Raw genomic sequence first — 27,497 nt, 5'->3', positions numbered from 1 at the left:
AAATTTCAATATTTTATTCAAAATACAACATAGATGACATATCAAATGTTTAAACTGAGAAAATTTATAATTTTAAGGGAAAAATAAGTTGATTTTAAATTTCATGGCATCAACACATCTCAAAAAATTTGGGACAAGGCCATGTTTCCCACTGTGTGGAATCCCCTCTTCTTTTTATAACAGTCTGCAAACATCTGGGGACTGAGGAGACAAGTTGCTCAAGTTTAGGAATAGGAATGTTGTCCCATTCTTGTCTAATACAGGCTTCTAGTTGCTCAACTGTCTTAGGTCTTCTTTGTTGCATCTTCCTCTTTATGATGCACCAATAGTTTTCTATGGGTGAAAGATCTGGATTGCAGGCTGGCCATTTCAGTACCCGGATCCTTCTTCTACGCAGCCATGATATTGTAATTGATGCAGTATATGGTCTGGCATTGTCATGTTGGAAAATGCCAGGTCTTCCCTGAAAGAGACGACGTCTGGATGGGAGCATATGTTGTTCTAGAACTTGGATATACCTTTCAGCATTGATGGTGCCTTTCCAGATGTGTAAGCTGCCCATGCCACACGCACTCATGCAACCCCATACCATCAGAGATGCAGGCTTCTGAACAGAGCGCTGATTACAACTTGAGCTGTCCTTGTCCTCTTTAGTCTGGATGACATGACGTCACAGTTTTCTAAAAAGAACTTCAAATTTTGATTCATTTGACCACAGAACAGTTTTCCACTTTGCCACAGTCCATTTTTAATGAGCCTTGGCCCAGAGAAAACGCCTGCGCTACTAGATCCTGTTTAGATATGGCTTCTTTTTTGACCTATAGAGTTTTAGCCGGCAACGGCGAATGGCACGGTGGATTGTGTTCACCGACAATATTTTCTGGAAGCATTCCTGAGCCCATGTTGTGATTTCTATTACAGTAGCATTCCTGTATGTGATGCAGTGCTGTCTAAGGGCCAGAAGATCACAGGCATCCAGTATGGTTTTCCAGCCTTGACCCTTACACACAGAGTTTGTTCCAGATTCTCTGAATCTTTGGATGATATTATGCACTGTAGATGATGATAACTTCAAACTCTTTGCAATTTTTCTCTGAGAAACTCCTTTCTGATATTGCTCCACTATTTTTCGCCGCAACATTGGGGGAATTGGTGATCCTCTGCCCATCTTGACTTCTGAGAGACACTGTCACTCTGAGAGGCTCTTTTTATACCCAATCATGTTGCCAATTGACCTAATAAGTTGCAAATTGGTCCTCCAGCTGTTCGTTATATGTACATTTAACTTTTCCGGCCTCTTATTGCTACCTGTCCCAACTTTTTTGGAATGTATAGCTCTCATGAAATCCAAAATGAGCCAATATTTGGCATGACATTTCAAAATGTCTCACTTTCAACATTTGATATGTTATCTACAGTATATTCTATTGTGAATAAAATATAAGTTTATGAGATTTGTAAATTATTCCATTCCTTTTTTACTCACAATTTGTACAGTGTCCCAACTTTTTCTGATTTGGGGTTGTACTTATGGACTTTTCTTTATCTTCAACTGCCAGGGACTACAGATGAAAATGAGCCTGTATGGCTAAATCTGGCATTTATGATGGACATGAGTGCTAATGTTAATTAATGTGCATTGTGCATTAAAATGGCAGTTTTATTCATTGGAATAAATCAAAATCACTTTGCAATTAAATTTGGAATCGTTATAAATGTTATATACAACTGGATGTAAATGTATAACTAAATCACACTTGTGTATTAGTGTTTTAGGACTCACCCAGTTGCTCCAGCACTACAATTGCATTGGCTGAATCTCTTCCAGAAAACACTTGACACATGTAAACCCCTTTATCCTCAGTTCTGACGCTCTTCAGTCGGACAGAGAAGTTTCCTTTGGGGATTTCAGCAGTGAAGAACTCAACTCTGTCTCTGTATCGCTCATTTGATGAATCTGGAAAAGTCTTGTTGTTTTGGTAGAGCAGAACCAGAATGTCTTCATCTTCATCAGTTTTCTTCCATGAAACCTGTTCAAAGTCTTCAGGTGTGATGTGAGAGTCTACAGAGCAGTTCAGAGTGATGTCTTCTCCCACAGATGCAGATATGGACCGATCTGATCCTGAGACTAGCAAACGCTCTGAAAGAACAAACTGTGTAAATATCACATACACTCAAAGTATTTCTGAAGATCCATTTCAGTTCAGACTCACCAACATCTTTTATCTGAACCTCAGTCTCTCCAGACTCCAGCTTGCTGTGAACTGTACACGTGTATTCTCCTTTATCTTCAGCTCTCAGATTGTCCAGACGGAGGGAGAAGTTCCCATGTTTAATCTCCTCAGTAAAGAAATGAGCTCTATCCTGATAATCCTGCTGCTGTGCCTCTGGTCGACTCTCACCATCTTGAAACAGATGAACTAAAGTCTCTGATTCTTTCCTTCTCCATTCCACCTCCAGATCCTCCATTAGTAAAGGTTCATCAATATGACAGGGCAGAATCACTGAAGATCCCAGAGGAGCATCCAGAGGACCAGAGGGACCTCGCACAATGAATCCTGAGACAGAGAGAGAAAAAAAAAAGAAGCTTGTTATAGTTTTTCAATGGATAATGGATGCATACTGATATATAGGGCATAATTACTGACATGAACAAGTATTTATGTACAGTAGGTTTATTCAGGGGTGTCCCTAGGGCTCAACCCCAAATGTTGTTTTTGGTTTCAAGTTATTTACATTTACATTTATATTTATTCATTTAGCAGACACATTTATCCAAAGCGACTACCAAATGAGAACAATAGAAGCAGCTAAATTAACAGTAGGACAACAATATGCAAGTGCTATTACCCCTCCCAGTTTAAGCTAACACAGTACATGAATTATAAATTTTTTTTTAAATTAATAGATATAGAATAGAAGAGAAAGTGTTAGTATTAATTGATCAAGTGCTGTCGAAAAACAAGCGTCTTCAGCTGTTTCTTGAAAGTGGCTATGGACTCAGCAGCTCTGGTTGAGTCAGGCAGATCATTCCACCAGCAGGGAACAGTTATGTTAAAGGTCCGAGAAAGAGATTTTGTGCCTCTTTGAGATGGCACCACAAGACGTTCTTCGCTGGCAGTGCACAAGTTTCTGGATGGCACATAAGTCTGAAGTAATGAGTTTAGGTAAAAGGGAGCAGAGCCAGTGGCTGTTCTGTAGGCAAACGTCAGTTACATTTTGCTGTGCATTTTATAGGTCTATAACTGAACTTTAACATCTTAATATTTGATAAAAGTTCACTTAAATCCTGTGCAAAATGAAATACATCCTAGCTACTTTCTAAATGCTTGCTACAGAACTTATAGCAAACAATTCACCCATGCATATGTTTTTTTTTTAACCTCCTAAAGAATAAGTTGTGTAATACTGTTTTTATGAGCTCAGACATTACCACAAAAGAATAACGAGTTATGTGATTCAACCTTTTATTTCAACATTATACTTTTGAGTATACATTCATACATTGAAGTAGTGAAGAAAATGATAGACTGGCATTACATACATAAAGTAAAATTATAACGACATTTACAGATGGTCTAACCAGAATAGAAAATCTCTGCAGGCTATCATGGTTTGCTCTAGGATGTAGTTGACCAGATTTTCAACTGTTTCAACAATGTCAGTTTTTCCATTTTTTGACAGCAGTGACACACAGAGATATGTTACCAATGTACACATACAGAGTATTTCAGTGACTCCTGGATCATCACTACATTCAAGCAACACATCCAGAACTTTTCTGAGGATTACACCGATCGGCTCTTTGCCATTAAAAAACATGGGTGTTACATCTGTCCATGAATTTGTCAGGCCTCTTACGACATCCATTTCATTTTTGAGATTTGTCACACGTTTGGTGTCCTGCGCACAATCGTTTTTCATATCACACGCAGCATCGATGATCCTGTGCATCAAGCCAAACATCTGGTCTCTAAGATAATCTTTAAACATACAGTCTAGCGTAGCTCTTAAATGACACTCATTGCCTGTGGCGCACTCGCACACCTCCGGCTGCATGTGCACAGCATCGCCAGAACTCTTCGGACAGTCGCTCTCCATCAGCTTTTAGATTTTTAGAACTCAACTTTGTACACGGTACACGATATAGGAATATATCATATACAAATATATAATTTTGGAATTACTTATATTCTGAGTTAAATGCAAAGAATGTTTGTGTATGTGTATTGGGCATCTCGGAGAGGACTTTTCCTGCCACCTGGACTTCTTGCTTGCCGAGAAAGAGGAGTTAAACTGATTACGATCTGTTTGAAGCTCACAACGGAGGTTGGAGGTGTTTCTGTTCAATTTTGACCGTGTCACAAACGTGTCAAAAGGAGCAGTTCGATCCAGACTCATTGATGTTAAGCTGTGATTTACATGATATGAGTCAATAGGTTTAAAGATTTCTGAATTTTAGAATGATTAAGTCATCGTAATTTTGTCCATACACTACAGCGCATTCAAATGTATTAAGTTAAAATTAAAATGTGATATAAATATTGCATAAAACACGTCATTACCGAATTCAGGGGTGTTTAATAACTGCAATAGTTATTAAGCACCAGCTGGTGCAGGCAACACCTGCGATAGGTGCGAGATAGCTGATAGTTTAATTATAGCTGACAACATTCTAGGAAACCATAGTTGTTTTTCAAAGTTTGGTTTTCAAAGTGTAAGGAAAATAGACACACTGCAATAGATTGAGAATGGTGATGTTAAAAATTGGTAAACAATTTCAAAATAGTGTGTTTCAGAAGAAATGCAAGCAAAATAAAAGATGCATGAAAAACAAAGGTGTCCAAAATGTTACATGCTAATATTTGGTCTTGTTTCAGAGTCTGTATGCTCCGGTGAAAACTTTGTGACTTCTGTGAACTTTGATGAGGCCGAGAACCCTAGCACTGTTAAACATGCGGTTCAATAACATTGTTCAGGGCTGCCAACTTTTGAGTTTAGCTTGGAGTGAGATTTTTTTTTTTTTCGGGGGGGGGGGGGGGGGGGAGGATATGTCAAAACAAATATTGCATCACAATAAGTGTAATTGTGATTGTCAAAACATTTGGTAACTAAATAGAATTTTATGAAGTTTAGTGACAACATGTTACAATGATTAGCCTACATTGTACGACTGGTATAGGATACAGTTTTTATTATTGCTTGACAAAAATTTCAAGATTTCAATTCCATTCTTGTCATTTGATTCCGATTTTGATTCAATAGTGACTAATTTTGATACATGTTTATTTTTAATTTTATTTAAAAAAATAATCTCACCTAATGCTGTAAACATAGAGGGCCCAATCTGCTGGTATTATTAAAGGTTAAAAATAACTAATTAAATTAAATATAATGTAGTTTTTGTTATAATAACAATTATTTAAAGGGGTCATGAACTGGATTGTTTTATTATTTTATAATGTTGCCTGGGGTGCCCTTATAATGTTAGTATGATTTTTACATCAAAAATTGTCATAATTTATAAATAAAAGCCATTTTTCCAAGCCTGATTTCAGCTTCAGATCTGAACGCTCCGTTTTAAGGGGCGTGTCTGCTGTGAGACTGCAGCGCAAACGCCCACTGCTGTGATTGGCTGACATGCTTGCATATGAAATAGCTAGTATTACATGAACTCTCTCGAAAACTTTTACTACGTTTTTACTATTACAGCTATCGAGATTAACAAATCGTGAAAAGTATCGTTTAAAGCATTATATTTAAATCTATGACATCGCATGAAAGGTCGCATGAATGATGAGCACTGACTGAGCGGATGACAAACAGTCTGTTGATCGCGTGAATAAAGATCTTATCATTGCAACGCAATTTTTGCACTCTCACAAATGCTTACACCAAATCACAATGCAAACACGATGTGAATACACAGTAAGAGCTTCGTTGTGTAGTGTAACAGTGTCATTATTTCATCACGAGTTTGGTAAGTGTCCAGATAAGCTCTCGCGGCTCGCGCTGTGCTGTTTGATTGACAGCTTGGGCGATTGAAAGGGATCGTTCTTTGATCGCTTTCTGTATATAATTTAATAACAGTTTAAAAAAGATTATTTTCATAATACTACGAGAAATTATGTGAAGTTGATCGTTTAGTCACTGATGCATAAACAGTATTGAACGATTTTAAGAGAAAGATATCTGAACTTGAATAATTACACATCAGAAATCACAGATCGCAGATCAGGCATTAGAATACACATGGTTACTTACATGTTGCTGGCAGATCCGTCGGGAAATTGTGATTGACTGATTTAATAAAGTTTAACCATGCTGGAATCCGAAGGAAGCTTATGCAGACTGTCTTCTTCCACAAACAGGCACTGCACAATATTTAGTAAACAGCATGTTTATTGCTTGTAGTAGCTCGATCCGGTTTAGCAATCATCATGTCGTCCTATGTTATTTAGCATGTTTGGGCGAATCGGTGGGCGGGGCTAAACAGGCCGTGTTGAAGTAGGCGTTGATCTTCTTTTGTGGAGGCGGTGTTTTATCCTCTTTGACGTCATAGTTCCCCACTTTGAAAAACGAGTCGTTTGCTGAGCCTGATGTCTATAAAAGCTTTTATTGGACTAACAAGGTAGTTTTCAGCTATGAAACTTACAGGATATTATTATAGTATTATGATCTCTTATATGTCAAAAGCTCAAGGAAAATTTGATTTCTCAGTTCATCACCCCTTTAATGACATAAGTAAAAATATAATAAATATAATATTGTGCTCAGCAAAATCTCCTCTCTAGCTATTTTTTCTATTCAGTTAACATGCTATGGTCATTAAATGGCTTTCCTGAGGTAAATGTAACGTTATGTGACATAATTGTTCTCCTGCTGTTATATTGACTTCTTTCCGTGGTTGAAAAACACTAATTGGTCGATATTATGTATACTTTCGGGAAGTTGTACTGCATCTTTAAATAAAAAAGTAACAGATGATCGGTTCACGTGCACTTGAACTTGAACTGAGGCGTTCAGCGAACTGTCACGTCACATTTACAAGCGCCAAACGTATTTTTGTCTGAATCTCGTAATAAAATTGACGAAATCTAAGAGCTTAGAATAATTTTAATATTAAAAGTAGGTTACCTCTTTGCTCCGCAATTTTTCTGTGCGTGAGAAAATGGATGTGTGGCGTGAGAGCGTGTGAAAAGTGTCAATTGCGTGAGTCTCACGCTCAATGCGTGAGAGTTGGCAGCCCTGATTGTTCAATATAAACAAGAATCCAACCCTAATGCGACTGAGCTTGTTTCACATCAGAGCATATGAGCGGAGTGGAGCGGTGAGAATCTCAGCTCATCACTCACGGAACTGTTCACCCCTCCGCTCCCCCGCTCAAAGCTACATCAGGCCGCTCCGATCATTATCGCTCAGCGCTCAACGCAGTTTGCTTCGCGCGCCACTCAAATCGCCCCCCGCTCGCTCCAAAAAAGGAATAAAATCAACATGTATATCACTTGTAGCTTAGCGGTCCCCAACCTTTTTTGCGCCACGGACCAGTTTAATATCAGACAATATTTTCACGGATCGGCCTTTAAGGTGTGGCGGATAAATACAACAAAATAAAATGTTATGACCAGCATAAAAACTGGGGATTTTTTAAAATATAATAATAAACGTGAATCCAATGTGTAGGCCTACTCGCAAATTTATTAGCAGCGTTAAATTAAATTTAATGAGTATGAATAAGTCAAATATAGCAGGAGACATTTTAATTTTTTACTAATAAACCAGTTTTTTATGTCAGTGTCGGCAGCAAAGATGAAGATGACGATGCTGACTCGAGATCTTCGCAGTAGTGAACGCGCCAGAGAGAAATGCACATTTCATACGAATTACATAAGCAGAGAGCAGTCCGTTTTCTTTCGTTTTGAATTGTTCTGTTTAAAATTAGACATTTCAAGCTTTCTATATATGTCTCAGGTCTGTGAGGCAAGTAGGCTACCTTATACGCTGAGTTTCGGTTAATTTATGAGACAAGCTCCAGTTCACATGCCGGCGCCTCCGTGTCGTGATTATCTATTTACTAATAGGCTATATTTATTATAATTATACAATTAATACAAAACAAAATTAAATTTAAAGACAGGCTTTGTGCTTTCTGTTTGAGTTCTCTGTGAAAGTTTTAGGCTACGTTTACACGGAAACGATCTGAAGAGAAAACGCAAAAGTGATCACTTTTTATTCTGCGTTTAGACGAGCGTTATCGGGGGGAAATCTGCGTGCATGTGGTGACGCAAAAGTGTGTGAAATTCAATGTAGTATGCACTCCAGGCGGCTAGGTGGCAATGTGAAGCACTGATCGGTGCCTTCACTGTCTAGCAAACTTTTGCGTTTTTACCATTTAGACGGAAACGCGACGGTGGAGCGTTTTTAAGATTTCCACTCTGGAAGGTGGTTTCACTTTTTTGCGTTTTTAAGCCCCGAAAACGCCGTCGCCGTCTAAACGAAAGGCACATCTGATAAAATATTTTTACGTTTTCACCCGCGAGCGTTCTCGTGTAAACAGGGCCTTAAAGCAGTCTTTTAGTGCCGCTTTCAGACCTCTCACGTCCGTAACGGAGAACTGTCCCGTCTGTAACATTGTTTTTTTTTTTTTGTGAAATAAATTTCTAAATAAATGCGACTTATAGTCCAGTGTGACTTAGGCTATATATGTTTTTTCTTCTTCATGGCGCATTTTTTGACTGATGCAACTTATACTCCGGAGGAACTTATAGTCTGGAAAATACGGTGAGTTGTTTATTCTTTCTTTGCGGCCCGCGGTCGGTCCGCGTCCGGGGGTTGGGGACCCCTTAGACCACAGCCTTACCTCCTAAAGAACTAATGTAACACAGTGCAACAACAACATTTTTTTTTTATTATTATTACAAATTAGGCCTATGTAAGAATAGCCTACACAAAAAATCCTGTAAAATTAAACGAATAACTGGGCCTAATAATATAAATAACAATTATATAAACAAAAACATACAAAAAGTTTTAAAAGTAAATTAACTATTAGGCCAGAATTTTGATAAGTGAACTTTTGCGCAACGCGCACGATTAACATTTAAATGGGCTTATATCCATTGTACACACAACTTGCTATAAAATTAAACGAATAAATGGGCCTAATAATATAAATATTATTATGGACGACACAAATTAAATAAAACGAACCATTAGGCCTACTTGAATGACAAAACTAATTTGTTTGAATATTATGCTATATTTAATTTACACTTTGTTACAAGTTACCATATTCAATTTGCTAACCTTTTGCTTTCTTCCCAGCGTGTTCACGTAGCACACTTTCATGTTTTCGAGAGATGTGTCTTTTTAGATTCCAAAATGAATCTTTACTGACTGAAACGATGTCTCCACATTCGTTTTCTTGTACCACATTATCATTGTTAGTTAGTTTTAATAGGACACCTGTATGACTTCTCATTTTCCTTTTTGAAGTACTTTTTGAACTCCATTATTGAGCCGAGTTTTGACTGAAAATAGTCTACTGTTGATGACTGTGCAAGACAGATGGATTCGGGGTCAGGCTTGACTGAGCATGCTTCAGACTCGTGGTGTGAGCGGAGCGAAATTGGAGCGGGAAATGGGGCGACGCTCCGTCCTTATAAAAATGCCGCTCTGCGCTCTGTCCAAGATCCGCCCGCTCGCGCTCCACTCCGCTCAAATGCTCTGATTCACATATAACTGTTGTTCTCGTGCTCAGATGAATGCAGTAGTTCACTATTAGCTAATCAGTAACTACTATTTTTCATACCTCACTGAAGACTACTAAGAACTACTATATACAGGTTCATAATTAATATTAATAATGCATAATATATAATAAGGTAATTGTAACTCATTAGTAATTAATCAAGTGTTACTACATCCTTCTAAAGGAACTACTAATTATTTGGATCAGTATTTTAAAGTGAAAAACATGATAATAACCTAATATTGACTGAAGTCTTTGTAAGCTTTTAAGGCTTTTGTAAGGTTTTGTATAGTAATGACTCAAGTGTTACTACATCTTTCTAAAGGAACTACTAATTATTTGGATCAGTATTCTAAAGTGAAGATCATGGGAACACACTAGTAATGACTAAAGTGTTACCAAATCCATTGGAAGGAATTACTATTCAAAATCTTACAAAAATCTCAAAAGCTTACAATGACTTCAGTCAATATTAGTGTCACAGTGTCTGGTTGTGTTTCCCCGGGTACCCACTAGATGTCCTCCTTACCCTCACGGTGTCTTGCACTAGGAACTTCATCTCCCACAATTCTGTCTGTGAATTGCACCCAGGTGTCTGTATTTTGTAATCTCCAGCTGTCTCTTGTTATCCCCTTGTCATTCATGTATATAAGCCCTGTTTGTCTTGTGTTCTTTGTGTATCAATGTTGTATGTCACGCCGCTTCTGTTCTCGTGTTTTCCTGCCTTGCCTGTTTATTGTTTTGTATTGATTTCCTGGATATTGAACCCTGCCTGTCTTGACTTCGTTTTTGGATTACCCTATTAAAACTCATCTTGCTGCATTTTGGATCCCGTCTGCTTTCATCCTTGTGCGGTTCGTGACAATTAGGTAGTTATCATGTTTTTCACTTTAGAATACTGATCCAAATAATTAGTAGTTCCTTTAGAATGATGTAGTAATAATTGAGTCATTACTAGTGGGTTACCATTACCTTTTATTATAAATTATGCATTATTCATGTTAATTATGAACCTGTAGATAGTAGTTCTCTGGGAGGTAGGAAAAAAATAGTAGTTCTTGATTAGCTAATAGTGAACTACTACATTCATCTGAGCTCTATTACTTACTAATTTGTTAATCAGAGTTTCTTGTTAATTAATAGTAGTTACTAGAATGTTAATAATGCGTTACTCGTTTGTTCCTGTGTAATTATTCATTAATGAAGGAACAGTATTCTAAAGTGTTACCATTGTTGGATATAATAGTTAGATAATTTATCTAACAATTGAAATTTACGATATGTTAAAACATTCCGGCACTTTGCTATTGAGGCCAAAAACTGCTTACCACATGTTTTCATAAAAAGAAGAGCAATTATTAAGACATAAAACATCTGATAATTAAATAATCTGATAAACGTCTGTTTTCTGGATCAGGCCTAAAAGACCGATGCCTAAAACTCTGGTGTCAAAGTATTGGTGTGGACAGAATAAAAAAATGAGTCACATAAAACCCTTTCACATAAAAATACCACGTATCAACTGTATTTCATCTGTTGTTTAGCGTCATACACAAAATAACTGTGTATCTATGACTGTGCTGCGAAATGCACATCTTTAAGTGTAATAGTTAGACGAGTTTGAAGTGTAATAGTTTTATAGGTAACAGAAAAACAGAAATACTCATCTTTCACGTCGATGTTTCGTAGACATAGCAGAAAGATGTTCTAAAAGAAATATGATTTTAGTCTTAAACACTCATGTAGAAGGACCGTCATTTAATTCTCTTTATGCAATATTTGTTCATGTTTTTCATAAATTCCTATGTGAACATGTTTGCCCACGCTCTGAGACTATATAGTTTTTGCAAACTGTACAAAAACAAAAAGAAACAAGATGTAAATGACTAGTATATAAAATGTCAATTACAGACATTCAAAACTGATCACAAGTGGCTTTTCTGTATTTTTTTTAAATGGATCATGCTGTATTTACTTTTTAGCATGTTGACCTCTAGAATTTACTTTTGTGCAATTTTATCTGCAGGTTTTACCGGAGTGTGGAATTTTGTTTAACAGCCTCAAGCTTTAATGAATATGCCTCTCTCAGTGCAATAGTCAGATGTGATTCTGTTGTAATAGTTTAAGTGTAAAACAGCATGCACTTATTTTTCATGTTAATACTTTGTGTGATTCCACATCATAGATAGAGGGAAAGTTGCACTAAAACGAAGTATCAATTAGTTCAACATTCTCAAACAGAAAGACTATTAATTAAATTCTTAATTGTCATTTATTCCTATAAACACTGAATGTTGACAGCTCTCAAAAAAAGTCTTCACCTAAAACACATAGAGACAGTCCATCAAACAAAATGTGAAACAGTGACATCTGCTATCTGAACAAGATGACTAAATCTAATGGAGTAATAAAACCATCATTTGCACACTTTTGTGTATTTATTATAAATGGCGCTTTTCAACCATCTTTTCTTAGTGATTTGGTCTTTTGAATCTTACACAGATGTTTTGGACAGATGTGATTCCTGTGTAAAGATTATGTTTTAACCCTCTGGGGTCTGAGGGGTTTTCTGGGCCCTGGAGGTGTTCTGACATGCTCTGACATTTGTGCTTTTTTCAGTTATTTATAAACATGTTAATGGCAAAGGTGTAAATTCACTCTATATAGCACAAACAGGGCTACCATAATATGTGATCAACATGCATGTATAGGTTTGAATTTTTAAGAGAATAATGTTTATGCGTGGTTATTGAAAAAAATAAAAATGAAAGTTGCTGAAATAAGACCACAAAACACATACTAAATGTTATGAATGAGATGACAGAGGCAGATCCAACTGCAACAATTTATTAAATAAGACTCAGTCAAAGATTAGATTCAGCATCAACAGATTCAGGGTTAAGCAAAGGCATGTCGAGAACCAGGCTGGAGATCATGGGCAGGCTGCAGGCAAACGGAATCCAGAAACAGGCAGAGGGTCGCTAGGCAGGCTGCAGACAATCAGAGAGATCCAGGCAAGGCAAGAGTCAAGACACAGGTAGACAAGGAAAACCAGGAACGCTCAGACATGCACACAACAGTGAGACAATACTGCGCCAAGAGACACCAGGTTAACAAGCCAGATATAGTTTAACTGATCAGAGTTAAATCAGAACAGGTGATAGTCAATCAGCAGTCAACAATGCATACTAGAAAGCAAGTACGTGAGTCCATCAACATACAAAAGGGGGCGCTGAAACTTAAGTGAGGATAATCCAGAAGGACTGGCTACCGTCACATAGCCCCCACTCAAAGGAGCGGCTTCCAGACGCTCCAAACAGACCCCTCCCTCCCAGGGAGGGTCAGGCAATTCAGGAAGCCAGGGAGGATCAGGCAGTTCGGGGATCCCCAACAGATCCGGACGGACACAGAGACAAGGTAACACCGCAGGTACGGGGAACCAAGGTGGAGCGGAAAGCACATGGGACCGAGGTTAAGCCGAAAGATCGAAGGACCGAGGTGGAGTCTGAGGCTCAGGGGACAGAGGCGAAGGCGGGGAATCCACAGGCCAGGGCGATGCTGAGGACTGGACACCCTGAGGCGAATGCACAGCGATACAGACGGGCAGCTGAGGATGAGCAGAGGGGTGGACAGGGCTCAGCAGCAGAACAGGCGAGCAAAATGAGTCCAATAGAGGCGAGAGAGGGAGTGTGGGTGGAAGCGCCAAAAGCTCACCCCTGGCAGTGTAGGATCCATTCAACACGGCTGAGCTGGCTTCGTCCGACACGGCAGGGCTTGACTCATTAGACTCGGCAGGGCTTGACTCATTAGACTCGGCAGGGCTTGACTCATTAGACTCGGCAGGGCTTGACTCATTAGACTCGGCAGGGCTTGACTCATTAGACTCGGCAGGGCTTGACTCATTTGACTCGGCAGGGCTTGACTCATTTGACTCGGCAGGGCTTGACTCATTTGACTCGGCAGGGCTTGACTCATTTGACTCGGCAGGGCTTGACTCATTTGACTCGGCAGGGCTTGACTCATTTGACTCGGCAGGGCTTGACTCATTTGACTCGGCAGGAACGGCCTCGTTGCGCTCAGACTCCGGTTCGGCAGGCGAAACCTCCGTGGTCTCAGATTTGGCGGGCATAATTTCCACAGTCTTCGATTCAGCAGGCGCTATATGGGGCGCGAGCTCGGCAAGACTCACGTGGACAGCAGGCACAACAGCTCCAGCGCGGAGAGCGGATTCGAAGGATCTGGCGCGAGGCACGATATTTCTGGTCGATTGCACTGATATCAGCTGAGGGTCTATTATGCTGGATATCATCATAGGAAGTCTAGTGACTAATCGGGTAGCAGGGCTTACGTGAAGCGCAGGCTCAAAAGGACTGGCGCGAAGAGCTGGCTGCACGGACATGACGAATCGTGAAGTCTTGACTGGTCTGATGCGATGCGCTTGTTTCTCCGCTTCCTCACCCTCCTGAACGCCATCGAACATAGCTTGAAAGTGCTGCATAAATACCTCGAATGAGGGGAAGGCGGATCCATCCGTTTTCCAGACCGTGACGAGCCAATCCAATGCGCAGCCAGAGAGTAGCGAACAAACAAAGGCGATCTTATCAGCATCAGTAGGATAAAGCGAATGCTGCTGGATGAAATACAGAGAGCATCTGGAAACAAAGTCTTTGAATTTACCAGGATCTCCAGTGAACTTTTCGGGGAATGCGAGGTGAGGGCTCGTACTTTCGATAGTCAGAGGCTCGGAAGCATGTGCTGGTGCAGGAGATGCTGACGCTGGAGATGAAGCCACAGCAGACTTTTGCAAAGATTGAACAGCCTTGAGCAGTTCCTCCGTTACTGAGGTCAGGCGAGACAGCTGGAGCTGATGCGTGGCAAGCAGGGAAGCTCGAGCGGTGACTGCAGCATACAGAGTAGACATAGTTGCTGGATCTTCGTTTTGGCGCAGTATTCTGTTATGAATGAGATGACAGAGGCAGATCCAACTGCAACAATTTATTAAATAAGACTCAGTCAAAGATTAGATTCAGCATCAACAGATTCAGGGTTAAGCAAAGGCATGTCGAGAACCAGGCTGGAGATCATGGGCAGGCTGCAGGCAAACGGAATCCAGAAACAGGCAGAGGGTCACTAGGCAGGCTGCAGACAATCAGAGAGATCCAGGCAAGGCAAGAGTCAAGACACAGGTAGACAAGGAAAACCAGGAACGCTCAGACATGCACACAACAGTGAGACAATACTGCGCCAAGAGACACCAGGTTAACAAGCCAGATATAGTTTAACTGATCAGAGTTAAATCAGAACAGGTGATAGTCAATCAGCAGTCAACAATGCATACTAGAAAGCAAGTACGTGAGTTCATCAACATACAAAAGGGGGCGCTGAAACTTAAGTGAGGATAATCCAGAAGGACTGGCTACCGTCACACTAAATATGTGTCAACAAGACTTTTGTCTAATCGTTCACATAAAACAATACATTGATTTAAATTGTGTAAGACAGGTTTTGCTTGGAAAGCCAATATGCGAGGGGGCCGTGAACGAGGAGTGGTTTACACCTGAGAATACAATGTCCCACCCATTATGCGTAATTACTTGCATAATGAGCCATTCATTCAGGTGTGACACTGACTGAGCCACAATGCAAGGACAAAAGATATATTTAGAAGAAGACTTATATTGACCATTTAAGATAAGATTTAAGATACATATATATATATATATATATATATATATATATATATATATATATATATATATATTAGGGCTGTCAAAGTTAGCGCGTTAATAACGAGTTAACGCAAAATCATATTAACGGCACTAATTTTTTTAACGCTCGATTAACGCAGCGCGTATTTTCTGTTTGACCCGTGGCCCAAAACCTAGTTGGAGAAATGGAGATACACAGTGTTGCCAACTTAGCGACATTGCAGACCCATTTAGCGATTTTTTCCCTTCAACAAAGCGCCCAAACCTTATTTAGTTTCTGCCTCTCGCGCTGGAGAGAGGAGCAGCGCTTTAATTCAGTTAAACACATATATTATGTTGCTTCTCTAATTTTACATGCAAGTATAGCCGAAATCAGAGCACAGATATTGTCTTTATTTTATGTGTATTTGATTTCACCAGACGACGGCTCGATTATCAGGATTTTTGTGCAGATTAACATCTTGGAAGGGAGAGCTGGTTATGTCTTAATGGGTCGCGTTTCATTCACTATTTCATATTCATTCTGTTGTTTGACAACAGAAACAGTAAAATATACCAGTGAAAACAGTTTTATTGAGAATTTAACTTCATCAAAATGGGCACAAAGAGAGACAAACTATAATGTAATAATAAATAATAAATGTACTTGTAGCATTTTCAGAAGAGCTGCCCTGTCATGCAAAAATCTAAACATGTTTGTGTTAGTAAATTGCTCAGTGCAAAGAAAGAGAAGTAATGGGAACCTGGCATTTCTTTGTTCTTTCTAATAGACATGAACAAGTTCTTTGAAAAACATGACCTTTGAAACATGTCTCGTCTTCATGCTCTATGTTGACTATGGTTTCAATAATAAACATACATTTGTGTAAAGCATCCATATTTATCCATGCCTAGTTGATTAGAGTATTACAAACTTGAAAAGTATTAATTTAAGGTACATTTAAAACAAATAAAAAAATGTGCGATTAATCGCGAGTTAACTCATGACAATCATGCGATTAATCGCGATTAAAAATTTTAATCGATTGACAGCCCTAATATATATATATATATATATATATATATATATACATACATACATACATGTACATGTACATATACAGATGTGGCCGTTCAAACGTTATGTCAGGAAATAAGACACAGCCATAACATCTAAAGAAAACGGGTTCTTTTATTCCAGACTGAGCCTCAAATGAGACACAGCGTTAATGTATATTTTTGTTCAAGAGAAAAGCAGTTTTAGAAAAACATTCCAATTAATAAGTAAAATTGGCATAACAAAATAAACTATCAAACTGACTCCAATAAGTGCAGAAAACAAAGTAATAAGAGTCTTACAAAACAAAACAAATAAAAAGGAGGTTTTCACATTGATAATCTCAGAAACAAATAAAATGAGTGCCAAAAACAACGGTAGTGGCCTGTATGTGCCTAATGAAAGAAATAAAACAGCATACATGAGAAATCTGCACATTTCACCACATTATTACAATACACAGTTTGACCCCTTCTGTTCAAGTCAAACAGTAACTACACAAGAAAAATAGTATACACTTGAACAAAGGTACAAATATTCTTTATAACTTATACATAAACACTTTAGGAGAATAAAATGATCAAAACTCACTCTTATTGAGACTTTGAAGCACACAGAAAAAGCTCACGTGGCAGCTGGTGCACGTGCAATATCACGCGTGGCTGTTCTCCCCTCTAACCCGGCATAAAGAACAATAATTACTCAAAGTTGCATTAATATATGAAATAAACCGTGTTATTTAACCTTTCAACAACTTTTTATAACATATCACAGAGTAACTCACGCTCAATCTTCCCCAACGTCTCTGTATTTCCTTTCTCCACGGAAGATCTCTCACGTGCAGGAACACCACACTCGTACGAGCAGCGAAATCAACCATACACTCGACAATATCACACGGCTGTTATCACCACAGATTCACAAGTCAATATCAAACTGGAAATGTTCTCTCTTTAACAGTTTAATCAACTACTTTTCCCTCTGTGTGACTCTGTCTCAAACTGCGCTCTCTTTCAGTCTGACGCGCTCTCTATCTCATCTGCGCATGCACACACTCTTAAAGGGGACAGCGCGCGGCTGAGTCAAAGCAAACATAAGGGCAAATCACCAGGGGAATTAATCAAATATCAGGCTATTCCTGCCCCGGTTACACTCTCCCCTGCCTACAGTCAACGTCCTCGATGACTACAAACATGCTTTAATCATCCACTACTCCTTGTATTTTTCCAGATGTATACAAAACTATTCCAGCTAACACTTGGGAAAGAGCATCGGGACTGAAAGACACAGAATTGCAAGCCGATTTAGGCAACCTGTTTGGATTGCTATGAACCCCAGCAGTAGACCGCTGGGTCCTGCGTGGTGAAGGACAGGGTACATCCACCTGGGCACTCTCTACCCTGGGCTTTCGGGGAACAGGAACTGGCCTAATCACCACCACATCCAATGCTGAATCCTTTCTTTCTGTTTTGGGCTGAGGGAACTGTCTTACTATACTCGCCTCATCATCTACTTGCACTCCATCATTGCCCTCCACTTCTCTTATTTCAGCATCATCCTCTGGCTGCACCACTGGCTGCTGCAACCTCCCAAGCACTTCGTCCACTGGATCCTCCTTAGTCCATCTGGTTTCCTCCACCAGCACACATTCTGCATCCAGTGTAGGCATCCCTTCTACCAACTCCGAGGTAGGAACTTTTACAGGTGTCACTCTTTTCCTAGGCATCGGCACTGGGACTGGTCTTGGACAGGGCCTGATGTCTGACCTATGCACTCTTTTTGCAGGACCACCTCCCACCGGTTCCACGGTGTAGGTTGTTCCATGCACCTCAACTACCGTATACACCGTGGGAGCCCAGGCATCCTGGATCTTGTTCCTTCCTGGAGGACGATATCGTAAATACACCTGCTGACCCACTGCTACCTCTGGACAATACACCACATTCTCACGCTTGGCAACACAGTCCGCTGCCTTTCTTTCAGCATACTCTCGTGCTCTGGAGTGTGCATCCTGAAGCCGTTCCTTATGGACAGACAACCAGGTAGGCTCTATCTCCCCTCCTGTCTCCTGACCCAGCAAGGCATCTACTGGTAAGTGTGGCTGCATTCCAAACAGCATGTAGTATGGAGAGTAACCGGTGGAAGAATGGGGAGTCACATTGTAGGCGTACACCAGCTCAGGTAAGTACTCTGGCCATCTCCGTTTCTTCTCAGGTGGTAATGAACGCAAGAGATCGTGCAGAGTGCGGTTAAATCTCTCACACTGCGCATTTCCCTGGGGGTGATGTGGCGTAGTGCGGGATTTCTTTACCCCGTACAGCTTACAGAGTTCTGCAATAACGGCACTCTCAAAGTTCCTCCCCTGGTCTGAGTGAAGACGCTGTGGCACACCATACTTAAGGAACCATTCCTTCAGAAGGACCTTAGCTGTAGTGTCTGCCTTCTGATTGCGGGTGGGGAACGCCTGGCTGAACTTAGTAAATACATCGGTTACAACTAAGACATTCTCCCGCCCATCCGATGCAGGCTCTAGTGTGGTGAAATCCATCGCAACCACCTCTAATGGATGTGACGCCAAGAACGGGGCCCAAGGTGCTTGTATCTTCGGCTGCGGCATTTTGGCTAACACGCATCGCTGGCACTCCTTCACCCACTTATCCACAGCATCACTCATCCCAACCCAATAACAACGCTGCTTGAGCAGGCCCAGCGTCCTCTCAATGCCCTGATGCCCCATCTGGTCATGGACACTTTGCAACACCAGCTTGACCAGACATGCAGGGAGCAGCAACTGTCTGCATTCCCCATTGAACACATCGTCAATGACTCTAAACAACAGCCCCTCTCTCTCTTGGATTCTATCCCACTGCTTAAGCAACAAGAGCACAGATCGAGACAAGCCTTTTCTCTCATGATTTGTGGGTTTCCTCTTCCTATCCCAGAAACACTTAAGCGTGCTGATGGTCGGATCTTCCTCCTGGAACTGACGGAGCTCATCTTTCGTGTATCCAGGTAGCGTTGGGGTATTCTCCAGGAGTTGTCCCTCTTCATTCCCTTGATCAACCATGGCTGATTGTAGTTGTATTGTCCCTCCATTTCTAGGCCCTTCCATTAGCCCTGACAGATCAGCCTCCACTGCCGTCCCGATGCGGAGCCCGCTGCAAATAGCCACACAGCCGTCATATTCTGAATCTTCAGTTACCACCTCCATTCCCTCTAGCCCTGGTCTTCTGGAGAGATCATCGGCTGCAGTGTTACACCGACCAGGACGGTACTGCACGTCAAAATCGAAGACTGCTAGCTGTGCAACCCACCTCTGTTCAATTGCACCCAGCTTTGCCGTGTTGAGATGGCACAGAGGGTTGTTATCTGTTAAGACAGTAAACTTCGATCCCAGCAGGTAACTCCTGAACTTCTCCCCCACTGCCCACTTGAGTGCCAGGAGCTCCAGCTTCATACTGCTGTAGTTCCTGTCATTTCGCTCTGCACCCCTCAACCTCCGACTTGCATACGCTATCACGGTTTTCCTTCCCCCTTGCTGCTGGTATAGCACAGCGCCTAATCCCAGGTTACTGGCGTCAGTCTCCAGCACAAACGGTAGGGTGAAGTCCCCATAGCCCAGCGTTGGCGCACAGGTAAGCTTCTCCTTGAGGTGCTCAAAGGCCTGTTGGCATTCTGTTGTCCAGGAGCCCTTGAACAACTTATTGGCCTGAACCACACTCCCCTGGCGAACACAAGTGTTAACCACATCATGAAGCGGACCCGCCACTCTAGAGAAACCCTCAATGAATCTTCGATAGTAACTGCAGAACCCTAAAAAGGATCGCAGCTCCTTTAGAGTGTTAGGGACAGGCCACTGCTTCACTGCACTCACTTTGTCTGGGTCTGTAGACACCCCCTGCGCTGATACAACATGCCCCAGGAACTTTACCTCTGACTGCAGAAAATGGCACTTTTCCACCTTTACCTTTAGGCCAGCCTCCCTCAACCTTTTTAGCACAGTCTCAAGCCTCACTAAGTGTCCCTCAAATGTACTTGAATAGATAAGCAAATCATCCAAATATACAAGTACCATTTGAAAGACCAGATCACTCATTATGCTTTGCATGAGGCGCTGGAATGTCGCAGGCGCATTACAGAGTCCAAACGGCATCCGCTGGTACTCATACAGCCCAAATGGTGTAATGAAGGCTGTTTTGTTCTGGTCCTTCTCATGAACTGCCACCTGATGATAGCCACTCACAAGATCAATAGATGAGAACACCTTGGCCTTGCTCAAAGCATCCAGACTCTCGTCAATTCGTGGCAATGGGAATGCGTCACGTCTAGTTTTAGAGTTCAGCTTCCTGTAATCCACGCATAGTCGGAGGCTCCCATCAGACTTACGAACTAACACCACCGGAGAAGCGTACGAACTGGAGCTTTCTCGGATGACACCCTTTTTGAGTAATCCGGAGATATGGTCCTTTACCTCCTCAAATTGGTTCGGGGGTATTCGTCGGTATGGCTGTGAGACAGGGAGGTCATCTTTCAGGGGAATCTCATGTTTTACCAGGTCAGCATAACCAAGGTCTTCGTCACAGGTGGCGAACACATCCAAGTACTTCATCAGGAGTGCCTTCAGCTCTGCCTGCTGTGTAGGGGTACCACCTATCTGCACCTTCTCCAATGGACACTGCAGGTCACTCCCAACCCCTGTCATTGAGCTCTGGTGGACAGTAACTTCTTCATGATCCGCGGAGATACGCTGGAATGTAACCTCGCAGGAGCTACCCTCAAAGCGACGACCCTGGGTAAGTATCCCGAGTTTCGACTTAGGCGGCAACCACACATCCTCTGGTGACAAGTTTACTACCTGCACTGGGAACACTCGACTACCAGGTGACACCAAGGTAGGAACCAGGACCAGGCCACCTGGCAATGCTGTATTACCTGGTTCAAACAATCCTAAACCCCTATTTCCAATCAGTTCCTTGTGTGTTTTAGCCTGAATTGTAGCAACTGAGCCTGCAGGTACATACAGCTTATGTGTGCCTATTGTCCGAACCATAGAGGTCGCCTCCACTGGGATAGCCTCTTGCACCTTGTTAAAGGCGGCTCTCCAGTCAGCATCCAACGTCCCTTCCAAAGCATTGTCAAACTCGGCCAGAATCAACTGTTTACAGCGCTGCGCTATGTTCATGCCAAGTATGCCTGGGGGTGCCGATTCGGTTGCCCCTTCCTCTTGGTCACGAATCACCAGGAACCCACACCCAGGTATAGTCAAACCCATTACCTGGATATCAAGTTCGACATACCCAAGGTAGGGAAGCGGCAACCTATTGGCCGCGGTGATCTTCAACCACTTGGTCGTACAATGCATGTCTTTATCTTCTCCATGAAGATGCTCTTTAAAGAAGCTCTCTGTCAAAGTACTCACATTGCTGCCAGTGTCCAATAGGCACCGGACAGCTACCTCCCCAATGTGAATTTCGACTTCTGGGCACTTGCCCACTGCACGCTCCAGGAATCGCTCTTTGGTAAGGGTGCCACTGTTTGAGCCATCAGTGCCACCTCTCATTGCTCGGCTCTTCGCAATGGAGGCGCACAGTTTCCCTGAAGACTCTGAGACTCTGGCATAGCTGGCACAGGGTTTTCACGGAAACGTTGCACAGTGCATTGCCGGGCTATGTGTCCAACTCCCTCGCATCTCAAACAAATGGGTTGGCCATCACGGGTATATTTTGGCTTAAACCTGGCCTTACTAGGTTTCTCACCACTTGGGTCAGACCTCTGGATCGTGAGGTCACGGACAGCATTGGTAAGTTCCCCGATTGCTTTCCCTTGTTGTGTAATTACCTTAATTACTTCCTGCAGGGCTACACTCAAGTCACTTGGTACGGTCGCAGACATTCTCGCATGCTCTACATTTTCCCCCACACCCACTAGATTTCGGTTTCTAGCAAGATTAGCTGCACGGGGTCTCTCTTCCAAACACCACATAAGGGCCTCCTCACGTACTTCAAATAATGTAGCGTGAGGTCGCTCTCTAACCACCTTACGCAGTTCCCTACGGAGAATTGAATCCCTCACCCCCTCTATAAACTGATCTCGCAATGCCAGCTGCATATTCGGAACAATATGGGGTGACTGCTGGAGTGCAGCATTGAGCAGCAAGGACAGGGCGTGTGAATAATCACGGAAATCTTCACCATCCAATTGTTTCCGTGCATAAAATGCATGTAACAACTGGGGGGTGCTTCGCTTTTCCCTGAAGGCTGCCCTCAAGTAGGAGAACATGTCTTGAGGTAACTTATCCTCCCCTCCCATACACAACCTGACTTCATCTAGAGCGGAACCCCTTAAGTGGGAGAGGATAAAATCCACCTGATCCTCTGTATTTAAACCCCTCACTCTGATTACTCTCTCAAGTTCCTCAATGAACTCATCCACATTTTGGCAATCTTTACCCGGATCCCCACTGAAAGGTACAATTTGTCTCTCTCTTGGGATATACACATAAGATCTAGTAGGTACATTAGTCATGTTAGAAAGCGTTGACATTACTTGATCATGTCTACGTCCCAACTCCAGTATCTGTGACTGTAGCTGCGAGATGGGGTTACCTCCCTCAATGTCCATTTCCGGAGCTGCAGCACCTGCACCCTGAATGTCCTCACCCTGGGAGGATGCATCGTCCATGTCCTCAGCGTCCATGACTCACAGTTGCAGAAAGTCTCAGTTCTCAAACAGTCAGTTCAATAAGCACCGTCCTTCACAATCTCCTCCGACGCAGCAGTCCAGGTTTGCTGGCCCTTGGTCCTCCTGCAGCTCCTTTCAGGATGGCACACAATATTCTGCAGGTCCTTATAGCACTCAGCCGCTCTTAACCACTACCGTTGTTTGCACCCTACTATTTTAGCACTCTTATCACAAAAATAAACCAATCCCCAAACAAAAAAAACGGAAATCCCACTTCTGACACCAAATTAGATGTGGCCGTTCAAACGTTATGTCAGGAAATAAGACACAGCCATAACATCTAAAGAAAACGGGTTCTTTTATTCCAGACTGAGCCTCAAATGAGACACAGCGTTAATGTATATTTTTGTTCAAGAGAAAAGCAGTTTTAGAAAAACATTCCAATTAATAAGTAAAATTGGCATAACAAAATAAACTATCAAACTGACTCCAATAAGTGCAGAAAACAAAGTAATAAGAGTCTTACAAAACAAAACAAATAAAAAGGAGGTTTTCACATTGATAATCTCAGAAACAAATAAAATGAGTGCCAAAAACAACGGTAGTGGCCTGTATGTGCCTAATGAAAGAAATAAAACAGCATACATGAGAAATCTGCACATTTCACCACATTATTACAATACACAGTTTGACCCCTTCTGTTCAAGTCAAACAGTAACTACACAAGAAAAATAGTATACACTTGAACAAAGGTACAAATATTCTTTATAACTTATACATAAACACTTTAGGAGAATAAAATGATCAAAACTCACTCTTATTGAGACTTTGAAGCACACAGAAAAAGCTCACGTGGCAGCTGGTGCACGTGCAATATCACGCGTGGCTGTTCTCCCCTCTAACACGGCATAAAGAACAATAATTACTCAAAGTTGCATTAATATATGAAATAAACCGTGTTATTTAACCTTTCAACAACTTTTTATAACATATCACAGAGTAACTCACGCTCAATCTTCCCCAACGTCTCTGTATTTCCTTTCTCCACGGAAGATCTCTCACGTGCAGGAACACCACACTCGTACGAGCAGCGAAATCAACCATACACTCGACAATATCACACGGCTGTTATCACCACAGATTCACAAGTCAATATCAAACTGGAAATGTTCTCTCTTTAACAGTTTAATCAACTACTTTTCCCTCTGTGTGACTCTGTCTCAAACTGCGCTCTCTTTCAGTCTGACGCGCTCTCTATTAGTGATGGCCGGTTCGTGAACGAATCGTTCTTTTGAACCGGTTCTTTTTAGTGAACTGGTCGAACCAGTACACTAAATCGGACTGAATCGTTCGAAACAGTTCGCGACGCGTCTTGCGTCAGCGCTGATCCAGACGTTACTAAAGTTACTCACTTTAGTCCTGACAGTCCCTTCGACTCAAAATAAACCAATATCCCGGGGTAGGCATATTATGTTACTCCAGTAAATCCAACAGTTCACTGAACTGAGACATGTTGTGCTGAGAGAAGTGATGAGCACGAGCAGTTGATACTGAGCATGCGCGCACTAACGAACGTACAGGTACAGCGGTTCTCGGATCACCAGTACAGAACTGAGAACTTTTTCTTTCGGACACGTTCGATACGGAGAACCGATGAGCTGATGAGCTGAGCATGCGTGCAATTTTTTCAGAGGGACGAAATGCATGTTTCTTGTATTTTATTGAACATCAATAATTGTAAAAAAAAAAAAAAAACATGTTAGAAACATGTTTATCACATAGGCTACTGTCTTTTCACTGTATTATTTTAAAGATGGGAAACACAATGAATGGATTGTAAAACTAAACATTTATTATTATACTAAAACATTATTTTCTGGAACAGATCATTTCATTTCTAAGTTGATATACATTTTTGACGTAAACTCTTGCCAAGGTTTTAAAGGGTGCAAAGTAAATGTTTATAATGTGTTAATCAAAACATAACGTATTAAACATACTGGAGACATGCATCGAGTTTTTAGTTTTGTCGACTGAATTTGCCTAGTAAGGTTTCATTAGTTCTCAGCTCACACACAGGCATATGCTACGGTTCTCGAGTCAAGAACTGGTTGTTGCAGCAGTTCTCGGATCACCAGCACAGAACCGAGAACTGTTTCTTTCGGACACGTTCGATACGGAGAACCGATGAGCTGGAGAGACTGCGCATGCGTGATAACACTGTCTCTGAACCGAACTTTCTTTTGGCCAACTGATGCTGTTTATACTGTGTGTATACTGTAACTGTGTATGTGCTGTGCTGATACATGCGCACGGGTGAACCAATGACTTGAAAGAAGGGCCGAATTCGGCGAAATGTAAGTTTATTTAATTACAAATAAAATAAAAATGATGAAGACCAGTTTATTCACTTTAAGACATGTAAAACATCCGCGTTTGCACATCGCCTAGGCCTACTACAGGGTTCATTTTCAAAACGTAAATTTAAGAAACCTATCCAAGATGATTATGACGATGGGTACTATTATTTAACTGAAGTTATGATTACAAATGCCTTATTTTAATGTATATTTATCCGCCCGGATGATAGAAATGACGTCATTACGTGATGACGTAAAAGAACTGGTGAACCGGTTTTTTGAACCGGTTCATTGAAACGAACTGTCCGAAAGAACCGGTTCGCGGAAAAGAACCGGACTTCCCATCACTACTCTCTATCTCATCTACGCATGCACACACTCTTAAAGGGGACAGCGCGCGGCTGAGTCAAAGCAAACATAAGGGCAAATCACCAGGGGAATTAATCAAATATCAGGCTATTCCTGCCCCGGTTACACATATATATACATATATATATGTAACATATGAGCAGAAATTGCTAAACAAATGCTTATTTGATGTGGCAGTATATTCTACAGTAAAAACTGTACCCAAATCTAGTCAACAAAATGTTGTCTTTCATATTTCGCCTGACTGTAACGTTGTTTTTATGAAATATTAGGGCATATAAATGTTAATTTGCAGTTTAATACGTTGCTTATACAAATAGCCTACATTTTATTTCAACATATTTCAGTCGATTTTTACTCATCTCGGTATAGCAATACAGTTTGCTAAAACATCATCATTCATTCACACACAGAAACGCGATTCAAATTTAAACTGTCTTTTTGCGAGCTGTGGTAAACAGCGCGCATCTCTGCCGTTCATTCATTCACACACAGAAACGCGATTCACTTGAGAATGAAAAAAATTCAAGCTTCATGCCTGTGTGTCTGTATGTCTGTTTGACTGAGTATTCGCTGAGTTATTGTTCATTTTCGGACGCGTTTCAGAATGGACTTAACTGACAGAGAGAAAGCAGAACTCACATCATGTTTATTTTTCTTTATTTGGCAAAAAGCACAACACTTTGTTTTTATTATACACAAAAATAATACACACTTAACAGAATCGATTGATGTATGAAACTTGTTTGTAATATCAAAGTCAACAGAGCAAAATGAATCTCTTTTGAACTGATGAATAAAAAAGCGAGCCTATCGCGCCGGCGCGATTGTCGACCCCAGGGGGTTAAAGTTAGTCCATAGGCTTTACAAGAATGTGGAACTTTGCATCACTATAGTGTGACAAAATATGTTGGCGTGTAAAAATACAATCAAAGATTTAAGCACAACTATTTACACACATATGAAGTATAGGAGAATATCTAATTGTAGATTGTGAATATTCCATTATCTGTTTATTTGGGATCAGAGAACATCCTTTGTAGAGGCCAAAGTACAATTCATAGTAATGTGAATAAGAGTTAATGTTAAAAAGGTAAATAATTTCATTTAGAAGTTCATGTAATGGTTAAAATGTTAAATAATAAAGGTTAAAAGCATACTAGAATTCATGTTCTTATAGGATTTAGTACATATTGGTGAAATAGTACTGCCTCTTTAAGAACCGGGCAACTCCGGTTACATTACGTTGATTCTCATTATGTGATTCAGATCTTGAGAGCTGTGGAAGCTAACGGTTTTCTTACCTGCTAACTGCTAACTTTTAGCTACTTCTAGTAAGAATCTTTTATTTCATTAGCAACTAAAATAAGTGTATATTAGTCAGCTCACATTCTTTTTTGTAAATCGGAAACCAAGGAATAAAACCGGAGATTTTCATCTTTTATTTCAACAACGTTGAAAGTGGATTTATTGAACTGTGTTGCTGGGCTGGCAATGGACACTGCAAATGGGACTAGTTGCTTGGAATAATGTTAGATAGTTATTAGTGTAAACCATTGCATATCTCAAGATTTCAAACCTCTACATCCTTA

The 27,497-nt window shown here is 41.0% G+C and overlaps 1 protein-coding gene across 1 annotated transcript in view; it reads right to left on the bottom strand.

Moving 5' to 3' along the window:
• Positions 1-27,497, bottom strand: part of LOC307155916 (uncharacterized protein) — a 359,603-nt gene that overhangs the window by 302,239 nt on the left and 29,867 nt on the right. Inside the window, exons 2-3 of the mRNA XM_079866903.1 lie at positions 2,214-2,558; positions 1,784-2,140 (exon numbers count right to left, since the gene is read on the bottom strand). Coding sequence (XP_079723029.1) covers positions 1,784-2,140; positions 2,214-2,558 — 702 coding nt within the window. The remainder of the gene's footprint in view (positions 1-1,783; positions 2,141-2,213; positions 2,559-27,497) is intronic.

The sequence above is a fragment of the Squalius cephalus genome, assembly GCF_949319135.1.
Source record: "Squalius cephalus genome assembly, chromosome: 1".
Lineage (NCBI taxonomy): Eukaryota > Metazoa > Chordata > Actinopteri > Cypriniformes > Leuciscidae > Squalius > Squalius cephalus.
This window is presented reverse-complemented; position numbering and strand designations above follow the sequence as displayed.